Here is a 12,838-nt window from a genome sequence, read left to right as displayed (position 1 = left end):
GCCAAGAAAAGAAATATTTTGGACCAAATGGACGGTACGCTTGTGTAGGGGGGGCCCAATATGCAACGCGGTGTGCCCGCTGCCTCCGTCATGGTCCGGGAAATAAACTGCCCAACGTGTTCGGAAAATTCAGATGGATGTGCAGAGTTCTCTGACCTTTTCTCTTTGCAGCACAGTTGATATTGACCAATGCTGCAGGCAGCTATCACCTACCAACCTTCAGAAAGGAGACCAATGCTAGTTTCTACCCTTCTGCCATAAAATTCCTCTCTTCAGAGATCCTATTCATACCCATAGTCGTAGCCTCAACTGTAGATAGATCTAAGGAAAGAACCAGGAAGCCCGAAGCGGGAAGGAAAACACGGGAGCAGAATTGAGGTTTCGCGCAGTGAGAGCCGGGCAGTTTGGTGCGTTCACCAGAGCCATGCCTTGCGTCTCTGACGAGTCGCGCACTTCACACCACACCAGCCGTGCCGCGCGCAGATGGCGTCGGGGACTGCCCCGGCTCGCGACAACAGGGCTCCGAGTATGGCGCGGGGCATGTGCGCATGTCGTCGCCCATCACTAGACGAAATGCAGTATCGTGTTGGAGCAGCATGAATGGGTCCGGCTCAAGAGACAGAGCAGTGGTACGGATGATGCAGTGGACGGAGATCGCTCCACGGACGGCGAGACAGACAAGGCAGTACTGCTGCAACTCCGCATCTTGTTCAGGCTCTCTCTTGGACTGGTCGACACAGTCAAGACACGCTGTCAGGGTTTGGAGTGAATGAACAGTAAAATACTACAGGCTTGAAAATGGATGAAGTTTATGTTTCAGCCATTAGAAAAAGAGGTCGTTGTGTTACCAGAACGAGAATGGATCGGATCCTCCGATAAAACAAAGCGGTGTCTACATGAACGAGCATGCAAAACTGATGTGCTATTATTAGCTGAAATCGAAATCTGATGGGGGAATATATGCGCTAATTGGTGGGGTGACGACCGACGAAAGCGCAGAAAGCTACGAAATGGCGGTCCATGCATGCAGTAAAGAGTAAACGTTTACTCGAGATGTCCATCGCTAGATCACCAAGGGATTTTGTGACGAGACAGTTGATGATGCCGCATTGCGTCTGTTCTTCTTCTTCTTCTTCTTTTTTTTTTCTTTTTTTTTTTTTTTGCGAAGGAGCGTTTGTTCTTATGGTTGAATGAGGAAGTATATATATACTGTTTTCTATAGAGCGAATGTTATTCGATTTCCTATCCCCGTGCATATATACACCGACACACGTCTTGAGAGAATATGTGAAGCCCTCTCTTTGATTTAGTTTTTGTCACGTTCAAACTGGCTTTTGCGAAAGGCAGAGTATCTCACCGACTTCATTCGTATACTTTTAAACCATCCCGTTCTTCGCCCTCATGTTTATCGTTGTTTCTTAAGGAAAAAGAGCTTAGTTTGCTCCATCAACGCTTAATCTGGCTAAGAACATATCCTCCACTAGCGCATATGCGTACTTCCAACCGAGCAGCGCCCTGTTCTGTGCGAAAGAAAGAAAGAAGAACACCATGCTTTCTGGAAGATAAGAAAAGCCGTAGCCTAATAATTGAAGACAAGAAAGAGCGAGTTCGAATTTGGCATTTGAAAATCCTTAACCGTAACCGTACGTCCGGTGCGTATGCAGCTCACGCGAGCAACCAGCCGGTGCACCGGCGGAGAATGGATTAGTTGTCTGCACGAGTTTTGTTTGTATAGATCGTATATGCAGGTTGAATAGAAGTAGGTTAAGTAAAGTTATATTTATTAGAAAAAAAAAGTGTTTGGTTAGTTATATCTATTTAGATATATTGGGCTGAGTTTCTATTTGATTGATCGAATCCGAAGTTGTATAAGCAGATGCAAGAATTAGACCGTAACTGATTGCTCATATAAAAATGATTTTTTGGATATTGATAAGTAGGAAAATCTACATGAGTGAATACATAAGCATACATGCGTCGAGATATTCTGTGATGGTACATTTATATACATCGGCACGTATTAAGTCAGTGTATAGAAACAAATAAACATGTTTTTTTAAAGATTATACCTATGTGCCGAATCAGATTGATTCGTATAAGCAACCGATCAAACCGGCGGTCATCTCAAGCTGAGCATTGCACTCAACCGGACGGGGACAGGGTTCCGTGAACACCTGAGTCGCTGTCGTCTCGTTGACAGGGGGACGGGGGGCGAGACTCGAGAGAGCACGCGAACGCCGGAGCGAAGCCTGGATTGGAGGCCGGCCCACGCTTCGCCGCAGCTTCACAGAACAAAGCGGCGTCTCAGCTCGCCGTTCGCGTGCATCTCGACCTGGGATCCTGGTTCGTATCCGCATGTTCACAACATTGACAGTGTACTGTACGTACTTGCTCTGTCCACGCCGTCAGCAATGTGCTGCTCTGACAGCTCGTACTTTTACTCCAGTACCGCAGCATTAGATGTTGCTGTTGTCGAGGGGATCTATTACACAAAAAGGTTTGCAACTGGAGTAGTGTACAGAGAACAGGGCTGCACTTTACAGCTGGTTACAGCAGGATAGGAGGTACTTTTTCCGTAAGGACAGGTTCGTCCGTCAAATCGGCGTCGTCTCAAGGACAGGAAAGAAACGTAAGTACGGTAAAACAGCCCCCTTCAAGAATCGTGTCGGAGCGGTAAATTCGCTGCTGCCCCGTAGGACTGTTGGTTCGGTTAATTCGAGTTCGGTGTATAGAGTAGCTTGGTATAATACGGTTTTATTATTCCGGTTAATATGATATTTTTTTAAATACAGTCTGTGATCGGTAAATACCAATTTATTTTAATTCATATCATTCCTATTAAAATTGACGTGAATTGGAAAGACATAAATCCTAGACTGATATATTAAACTATAAAATGTAAAAGCCTAGAACACTGTACTGCACAGTTACATACTTACACAACACACCCACATAGGTAGTAAGGCTACTCACTTACTCAGTCACACAGCACCAGCAAACAAGGCACATCCAAACAGGCAATAGCAGCAGCAGCCCACCAGCACGCTCACTCCAGCAGGTAAACAGTCTAGCACGGCTGCAGTAACAGAGCTGCAGCAGTGCACCAGCAGAGCTGCAGCGGTGCACCAGCATGCCCACGCCCCGCAGGTAGTAGCCTAGCACGATAGCACCACTGTAACACCAGAACTAGACAAAGTACCGGACGAGTAATACCAAAAAACCGAAGATTTTAAAACCAAGGTTTCTATAAACCCAACCAAAAACCGTACAAACCGAGTTGATCAGTTCGGTTCGGTTAATAGGTCATCTCCAACAGAAACTGTAAAATTTCATTATCTAAACCACTATTACAACATCCTCTATCACTATTGCAGCACCCCTTATTCCCTTCATCTCCAACAGAAACTCTATATTTCATCCTCTATCTTCTTTTTCCTATATTAAAAGATTTTGCGGCCAACCGACATAACCACCGCCGCAGCATCCCATTTCAATGGTTGGTACGGTCTCACATTAGTGGTACAAAATAATTAAATTTGTTGTGGATTAAATATAAATTTGATCAGTGTTTTTTTTGTGGTAACAATTTTGGCCACGTAAATAAGCAGTGCGATGATATTGTTTGCAACATATTCAATTGTGCTGACTTGGACTACAATTGAGCTTGCAAAGGAAGGAAGAAACAAGCTTGCGCCCGAAGCCTCCCAAGGTTATGCGGTGGCTTCCTTCAGAAGGCTTGGCCAGTCACTATATACAGGAGGATGAGGAACTCTCATTTGCAAGCCACGAAATGGATTCTCATTTAGCCTGAAAGCAATACATGAAAGACCTGTGTTTCTCCAATGATTCTTTCGACGAGGAAGACAATTTGATCTTAACGTCTTTTAGCGCTGGGCATGCGGACGTGGAAGCTTCACGCCGAGGGTCGTGAGGCGGGTCTGTCCCTGGCCACCGCCGTATTCACCGAAATCGAATGGAGTGCCACAATACGAACTCCGTTGGAGACCTGTTCAGCGCGATACGAACTCCGCCGGAGTCCTTTGCGGTCGGCTCGAGCCCGCATATATGCCGCTACAGTTCTCTGCAGACGGGATACGGATCCGAGTCGGCCTAATTCCGTTCGGTGGGATTCTGCACAACTCTACTAGTGGCCAGAACAATTGGAATGCCGGGAGACTGTTGCTCTTGTCCTCTTGCTGATGCTGGAATCAGTTCTTGGATTGGCCTACGGAGATTGGGGTGACTGGCTGGCTCGACGTGCTGAGTTGACGGACGCCTGTTTTGTCTGTTCCGTGAATCTCCAGCTCGATGGATGGATGGACATTTATCACTGCGCTGGTTTTTCTTGGTTCCCTACCACGTTGTGAGAAAAATGTAAGTCTTCTTGAAACTTACATGTGGTACGACTGATGAGTAAATCAGTAGCTCAGTCAGGGTGTGTGTTGGCTGGTACTGTGCCTGAACTGTTGCACTACACTGGGTGTCACACCTGAAGACAGCACAGGGGCGCGGGAGCTGGAGCAGCTGCAGCAGAACGACATGGCAACCGGGGCCCAGACGTTAGCGTAAGCGTGTGTGGGTGAGACAGTTGTAAGAGATACCGGTACGCATATCTCTGCCACTGCATCCCTGACACGATCAGTAATCAGATTCACCGGATGTACCATTAAGGTGTTTGGTTATCGATACCATCGTCGTAACTTACCGAATGTAAAATCACTGTGTGAGTTTGATTCTTAGGAATAAATTTTAATTGTGTTTCTCTATAGCTAAGCTTGCAGAATGTAGGTCAAGCTGAGCAAACGATGATATTGGTATATAATTAGTGAGTATTAATCCATATTAGTATATTAGATTAAGGTTTAATATGATAAATTAAATACTATAGAGTGTATTTATACAAAATAGTATCATGTTAACATTTTTTTTTAATCTTAATTTCATATAATATATACTCATACGAGCAATCAAATATAATTTCTTCTCAACCATACTAAGCATATGCAATCAATCTAACAAATTGCTATTGCATTTATTCAACCTAATTGAGATGAGCCTAGCTCACACGAGCTAGACTCAAGCATAGCAACCAAACACCCCCTGAGTGATTGGCGTGGACTGAAGAGCGCATGAGCTCCGGAACAGTGTTCACCGGATGACAAGTTGTCAGCGTTAGTCGCACGAGGCCTGAGCTTCAAGTGTGGCGAACGTTGAAATTCACAACACCAGTGTGCCACTCAAGTTCAACCACATGTCGCGGAGGAATTGTTGGAACTGTTGTAGGCACCTGGTGAACTATCCGACAATACAATTGCAGAAGAGTCTGATGAAGATACCCTGATGACCATATCTAAAATTGCCATCCAAGGTGCAGAAGGGCCACACACGGTGTGACTCTGGGGTATGATAAAGGATAAAGTTCTTATTCTACTGGATTCGGGAAGCTCTCGTAATTTCATCACACATCATTTAGCAGCCCAACTGAATCGTCCTCAAACCACCATTCCTCCCAATTCATTGAAGATTGCTGATGGATGCATACTGATATGCCAATCTGAATTACAAGCATGTGAGTGGTGGGTACAGGGCTCATCTTTTACCACTAATTTCAAAATTATATCCTTGGCATGCTACGATATTGTGTTGGGCATGGAGTGGTTATTTCCTGCATAAAGGGTCAATGATATCTCTGCAAGGCATTCAACCAAATTTACTCAAATGTTCAGAGTTGTCCGGGGATAAGCTTCAGAAATTACTGCAACAAAATGCAGTTCAGCATTTGGTACATTTGAGTGAAACTACACTGGAGAGCTCACCTTTACTTCCAATACCAGATTGCATTCAAGTTGTCCTTGAGAAGTATACAATGGTCTTTGAGGAGCCTAAACGATTACCCCCTCACCGTGATTGAGATCATCATATTCCTTTGATCACAGGTGTTGAACCAGTGCGAGTACGACCATACCATTATACTCCAGCTCAGAAGTCTGAAATTGAACAGCCAGTGGCTGAAATGTTGCAATCTGGTTTGATCTGACCGAGCTCAAGCCCCTATTCATCTCCGGTCCTCTTAGTTAAGAAGAAAGATGGATCATGACGGTTTTGTGTGAACTTCCATCATCTAAACGCAGTCACGGTTAAGAACAAATACCCACTGCCCAATATTGATGAGCTACTCGATGAATTGTTTGGTGCTCGATGGTTCACTAAATTGGATCTTCACACAGGATATCATAAGTTTCGATTGGATGAAAACAATGAACACAAGACCGCTTTTCAGACACACCACAGGCCTTTTGAATTCTGAGTAATACCATTTGTACACTGCAACGCTCCATCGACTTTCTAGCGGGCCATGAATGATACTCTGCAAGCTTCACTTAGAGTATGTGCCTTGCTATTCTTGGATGATATCTTGATTTATAATTTATCTTTCGAGCAGCATGTACAGCATGTGGATCAAGTGCTCAACATTCTTCTCACACACGGTCTCAAAGCAAATATGTCAAAATTCTCATTTGCCCTCCAACAGATAGCATACCTGGGTCATATCATTTCAGAAGCTGGGGTATCCCCGCGATATAAAATCACTGAGGTACGAGATTGACCACCTCCTACAAATGTGAAGGAATTACGCAGTTTTTTGGGCTTAGCTGGGTATTACCATAAATTCATCAAGGATTACGGTCTTATTAGCAAATCTCTAACGGATCTGCTAAAGAAAAAGGTTGTTTTTGTATGGTCTACAGTAGAATCCGAAGCTTTCCTTGAATTGAAGTCTTGATTGACCAATGCTTTGGTCCTAGCTCTGCCGGATTTCAACAAACATTTCTTAATCAAAATTGATGCAGTTGATCAGGGCATCGACGCCGTTCTTATGCAAGACAATCATCCCATCCCATATCTCAGCAAAGCTCTGTCGGCCCGGAATCAAGGTTTGGAGGCATATGAAAAAAAATGCCGGGCACTTGTCATGGCGGTCGATCACTGGCGTCCATACCTCCAACATCCTGAGTTTTCTCATCAGTAGCCTTTTTAGACCTACCTTTTTCAAATCTAGCATTTTCAGAAGTAGCCTATTCAGATGTACCCTTTTTAGATGTAGGCTTTTCAGAAGTACCATTTCTAGAAGTAACCTTTTTAGTTGATATGATCACTCCTTATTGCAGAATTAACTACTTTCACATGGATTTAGTCCATGCATAGTTCATGCACCAGCACGAATCCTCTATTAAATAGATGATCTCATGTCCACATGTAGAAGCAAACCACTAGTCTTAACCTCCACAACTCAGACGGAAATGGCATCCGATACTTTCCCCAAGAAATACATTTCAGATACTATGCCTGACGTGGTCAAAGGGCCTATGTACTGGTGTGGAGACCTTTGTAGGGTGATAAAGTCCTCCAAATTCTCCTACACCTATGGAAAGAGGTTCTTCATATGCTGCAACTACGAGTACGATCCACCATAAGGAAGCACCAATGTTAGCTCTCGCCCTGGTAATAACTTTTTGCTAAACTACTCCAAAAATAACTAAGATTTATCACTGAATATTTTGGTCTTCCTTGTAGTCATAGCCATCAATATGTGACTTCTTACAGTAGCTGAATATTGAGCAGTTGAAAGAGGATATGTTCCTCATTCGCACTAAGCATCACATTGCTTGGAGGCGCTTCCTTGAGATGGAAGCCGACTAGAGGAGGGATGCTACACGGAAGCGCATTCAGGAGGAGCAGCAGAAGATGAAAGAGGAACATAACCGTATCATGGTGGAGGCTTGTGAGACGGAGAGGGAGAGGGAGAGGAAGCGCAAAAGGGCATATCGAGCGCGTGAGGTAGGACCGGAAGCGACAAGGAAGAGAAAGTACTCATGTTGCACTTAATAGTGCAGATGTTGCAATCTTGTTGTTTACATTTCCTAAAGTATGTTAGATTTAGACACAATACTTATTTACGTTAGAATGATCGTGTACCATACATAACATTGCGTATGATGCGTTTCCCGTTAAAATCATTGTGTTTAACTTTTCGTTTTCATCAAATCAGGGTATCAAAAATATCGCACAAACATCTAATTGCACGGGATGAATCGACACCAAAAAATGACGGTGCACATATGTCTATTTTGCCATAAATAAAATTAAATTTGGCCACACCAAGATGTCCCCGATTCATTGGATGACATCTTGCTGTCACTGGTTCACTAGGAGAGACCAAGGTGTCACCGTTACGGGGGGACAACGAGGCCTCGCTCGGTGAATGGGCAATACATGTCAAGTCACCACTAATTTTTAATTATGGCCGAAGGAGCCCACAAGGTATCACTCGTTTATTGAATGAGACCTTGATCATGCCTGATGGGCGCCGGTAGTCTATTGTTGTAAAATTTTGAAACAGCCGTATAATTTTTCAAATATTTAAAAAAATATGAAAAATTTTCCCAAATGTATAGGAATTGCCGGGCTTAGCCCAGATATCTCTTGCGGCGCCCCATGTATGGTCGTTTGACTGGGGAAGTTTGGGCTAGCCATTGTTGGGTACGCAAGGGAATTAGCCCAGGCTATGATTGGCACTTTGTTGTCAATGTTAGGCCGAAAGTTGGGCCTAACCTATTGTCACGTGGGCCTTTTGCTTCTTGAGAAACCCCCTTTAACACCCAGTGCAGATAGCCCATAGCGCGTATGTCTCCAGAGGCGAAGCTAACGACTCCATTATGTGGCCTCAGGCCTGCCCTGATAAATATCGTTCTCCGTCCTGTGGCACGTCTTTCTCCGCGGCCCACCGCCATTCCCACCTCCGATTCCAAACGGAATGGTGATCGCGCACCGCAACACGCCGATCGCGCGCAGTTTGCACACACGAATTCGCCCCAAATTACTCATCTTTTTTTTTAACAAGTTACTGGAGTATTACTCATTTTGTTCACCGAACCGACAGTTCCTTATCTCTCACAAACCAAGTAACTCGCGGAATTACTCTAGCCTACACAGGGGAACTCATGAGTACTCTTCCGTAGCATTAGACTATGTTCAAGGAATTCTTGTCGTAAAGGAATTTTCGTTCTCTTCAACGTCCTAACGATTTCACTTCAGGATATGATTCTCTCTACTTCCCCTTCGTAATTTCACTTGAAAGGAAGCTATTGAAAATAAGAGAAAATAAAAAGAATAGAAACGGAGAAAGAAATCGATAAGGAAAAGAAATGAAGAAAATATAGTTATAGATGATCTTACTACCTACTATAATATACGTACGTACGTATACCGTTACAGCTAGAGTACATGGTAGTACTACTAGACAATGCCGCTACTCTTCTTGGTCCATTTGTATCAGGGGAGGCAGTGGCGGCCTCATGGCGTGGTACGTGGCCGACCTCTCCATGCCGCGGGCCATCTCCACCCCCATCGAGCTCGTCCCTGCGCCGCTCACCGCGTCGATCTCGGGCGGGCACGACAGGCTCCGGGTGTGCACTGTGGACGCCTCGCGCGGCAGCGGCAACAGCACGGGGCGCCCCTCCCCGTTGCGCGCCCCGAGGACCGCGACGAACCGGTCGTCCTCCACGTCGTAGAAGTTGGCCGTCCGCACCTCCTGCGCCAGCGCGCAGCTCCAGCAGAAGAGCCACTTGGCGCAGTCGCCCACCGCCGCGCTGCCGCACCACCACCACCCGCGCCCGCCGGGGAGCTTGTACCTCTTCCGCATCTGCGCGCGCCAGAACCCGCCGTACAGGAACCCGCAGAAGCCCAGGAGCACGCCCGCGGCGACCACTGTGTCGCGGATGTCGTCGTCGTGGACGTTGAGCGCCGTCACGCTGAAGATGAGGAACGGCGCCACGCAGAGCAGGATGAAGGTGAAGGCGTGCACGTACATGTTGCCGAACCCGAGCCGCTCTATGTTCCACCCGAACACGCAGAATGTGCACGTCGTCGACAGCGCGCACACCGTCCCGTCGTCGCAGCAGTCGAACAGACCGCCGCTCCATTCCGGGCTGCTCACCACCACGCGACGGTTGTATATCTTGATCTCCACGTCCCGGCCGTCGTTCTCGGCCCGATTCTCCTGCTCGACGTCTCTGCGGGACGACGCCTCAGTGTCGGGCTCGTCGGACTGCTTCCGTCCCAGCGGGCTGTACGCCGCGTAGAGGCCGGCGACGACCGGACACCCCGTGCCGAAGCCGTAGCCGATATTGAGCGCCCAGTCCGGCCGGTCCTTGCGCGTATAGCTCCAGAACAGAGCGCAGCAATAGTACTGAGCAAAGCAGGTGACGTGCAGCAGCGCCACCACGACGAGCATGTGCGCGCGGTCGTGCGGGCGCGCGGCGCCGTCCTTGCAGTACACCTTCCGGATCTCCTCGCGGTCGCCGTCGGGGCGCCATCGGAGCAGCAGCACGATGTGGTGGAAGATCTTGGGGTGCTGGTACAGGCACATGATGGTGAAGAGCGCGTTGAGGATCTGGTTGGTCACCTCCGTCCACTTCTTGCGCTTCTCGTCGTCGGGGATTGCGTCGTTGAGCATGCCGGTCATGAGCATGAACATCAGCAGCAGGCCCGCAGCGACGAACGCCAGCCAGATAAGCATCGCGAAGTTTTCGGGCTTCTTGCACCAGCTCACTGCGTAGCTCCACAGCTTGCCCCACTTGATCTTCCGCACGAACGGCACGCGGAAGCGCCTCCGCGGCCGGCGCCCTCCGTCGCTTTCCTCCGAGTCAGGCTCTGCCCCCGACGACGTCTGGCTCCTGCCGCGGAGGCGGCCGACGAAGGTGGACCGGAGGAACCAGTCCTTGGACGGGTGGGCGCGGAGGAAGTCCAAGAACCGCCGCTTGCGCCGGCTCTTGCTGAGCGCGCCCCTCTCCACCGTCGGGATGTAGACGGGGATGAAGTCCATCAACCGCATAGTCCCCGATGGCGAACCAGGCTCGCCGACGACCTCGACGATCTCGTGCCCCTCACCGCCGCCATTAGCATTGGGAGCCATCGCTGCCCAACTCCTCGGCCAGACAACACCAGCACTTCAAGACTTCAAAACAACATGTCGTGTACGCTGCTGTTTGAGCCGACTACTAAATCAAAACTGAAAGTGTTAAAGAAAATGTCAACACACAGCAGCACAACCAGAATGACCAAGTCAGGTGGCTTCAGTTCTAACTAACCGACCATTTCTTTGACTTGTTTGCTAATGAGTCTGTGATTGCTGTAACAAGGTTTCAGAAGCTGGGCCACAGGGTCAAACATGGTTGGCCTACTATCAATGATCCCGTGTACTAATTCTAGCACCTCATATTTGAACTGTAAAATCTTCATTTGATCTGTAAAATCTTTATGACTGTAACGACCGTAACTAGACATCACCGTGGCATAATCTTCGAATGAATATGCTGCATATCATTAACTGAGATGGTACAATATTAAATGCAGTTCAGTAAATGGATTTTCATTGCCGGCTCAGACCACGGTGAATCGTGGCCTAACGAAAACTAAGCAATTCATAGTACAGGGTGACAACTGCAATGGTCTGAAGTTATGAACTCTGAAGGTAAGAGAGAACCTAGTTGATGCATCAAGAAGCATCCATGGCTCTTCTACCCCTGATCCTTGCCTCCTTGGTGCAATGGCTGAATTACAACACTTAACAAAGCTATCTTTTTTCCCCGTAAAAAAAAAGCTATCTTTTTAAATGTTTTTCATCATTCTTTCAGTTACATAAATACTCATATATTATGCTAATGCAACTTCGATCTGTTCCAAAGAATGCGTAAAGTAAGCCACAAGTGACCAAAAGTTAAACGATCTGGTGTCATCCATGTCACATAGCCAATGTCACCATATGCAAGGATTTCTGCCGGTGCTGGGCGGCTGAATCTACTAATGCTTTGTTTAGCAGACAATGGGGCATCACTATGAGCACGTCGGGGAGCCAACTTTCTTAAAAAAATGAATAAGGAGCACACTTTTTTTTTTTTTTTTTTTTTTTGCGAGAACAACAAGGAGCATGAATTTGTTTGGATGATTGAATGAACTGTCATGCAGATTTTCTTTGTCCCCGGCCCAAATCATGATACAACGGTTGCAAAATTATGAGCTCTGCCTAGTGTCAGTGATTAACTGACGATGGAACTTCTTCGTGCTCTGCTTTGCTTTGCTTTGTCTGATGAGGATTGGTGGTAGACTTTAACTTCAGCTCAAACTGTAATTAGATTTTCCTAACTAGCCCAGCAGAGATTAAGAATCGAACCGGGTGAACTAAGCATGCAGATAACAGAACAAAGTTCAAGAACTAGCACAAACCTGAGCTCCACCGCCTCATCTCCCCATCCGCTTCTCCATGCCGCGAAGACGCACGCAAATCTTTCCCTGGTACCGCACTTCTTCTCAACTGAATCAGAACAGAGTCGTCTTGGCTGGCTCTCGGCAGAAACCACCACTTCTGCCTCTGGATTGCGGCTTATACGAGCAGTTGCACGCGATGGTGGGATAGGGTTCCGGAGGGAGATCGACGGGCGCAGTTAAGATCCCGCGCCACGCGGGGTGAGTTCCGGTTCTTCACCGAAAGTTCAGACTTCAGAGCGGAGCTTGTCTCGGAGGGGGAGAAGAGAAGAACGGGCAGCTAGTGGAGCTTGGGGGGGGGGGGGGGGGATTATACGAGACCAGTTTCCACATGTCCTCTATTCAGTGTGACACGTGTCGTCTACTCCTTCCACGTGTGTTTAATTAGACCATTAGATCGAGAAGAAATAACGTGCATCAGAGTCTCACAGAGATCTTTTTGTAAAGGGTAAGCCACCGAGTGGCTTGATTGGTCTTGGTCGGTGGCTTGATTGGTCTTGGTTCTTTGGTCCAA

General features: G+C 47.1%; 1 protein-coding gene across 4 annotated transcripts; it reads right to left on the bottom strand.

Moving 5' to 3' along the window:
- Positions 1-9,216: 9,216 nt before the first annotated feature.
- Positions 9,217-12,594, bottom strand: LOC133916288 (uncharacterized). 4 transcript variants are annotated; one of them, XM_062359901.1, is made up of 2 exons: positions 12,286-12,594; positions 9,217-11,071 (listed from the first exon to the last, which is right to left on the bottom strand). In XM_062359901.1, exon 2 carries the CDS (start codon positions 10,973-10,975, stop codon positions 9,311-9,313), a length of 1,665 nt encoding a protein of 554 aa, XP_062215885.1. In that variant the 5' UTR covers positions 10,976-11,071; positions 12,286-12,594; the 3' UTR covers positions 9,217-9,310. The 4 variants fall into 4 exon arrangements, with proteins under 4 accessions (XP_062215885.1, XP_062215887.1, XP_062215886.1 ...); XM_062359903.1 differs by having other exon boundaries at positions 9,217-11,060; XM_062359902.1 differs by having other exon boundaries at positions 9,217-11,057.
- Between the last annotated feature and the right edge of the window lie 244 nt (positions 12,595-12,838).

Source organism: Phragmites australis, chromosome 4 (assembly GCF_958298935.1).
Source record: "Phragmites australis chromosome 4, lpPhrAust1.1, whole genome shotgun sequence".
In the NCBI taxonomy this organism is placed as follows: domain Eukaryota; kingdom Viridiplantae; phylum Streptophyta; class Magnoliopsida; order Poales; family Poaceae; genus Phragmites; species Phragmites australis.
The sequence above is the reverse complement of the archived record's forward strand: the minus strand, read 5'-3'. Positions and strand labels throughout refer to the sequence as shown.

What these genes read in the sequence shown, in the direction of transcription:
- LOC133916288 (XM_062359901.1), bottom strand. Translation starts at nt 10,975, where the DNA reads ATGGCTCCCAATGCTAATGGCGGCGGTGAGGGGCACGAGATCGTCGAG.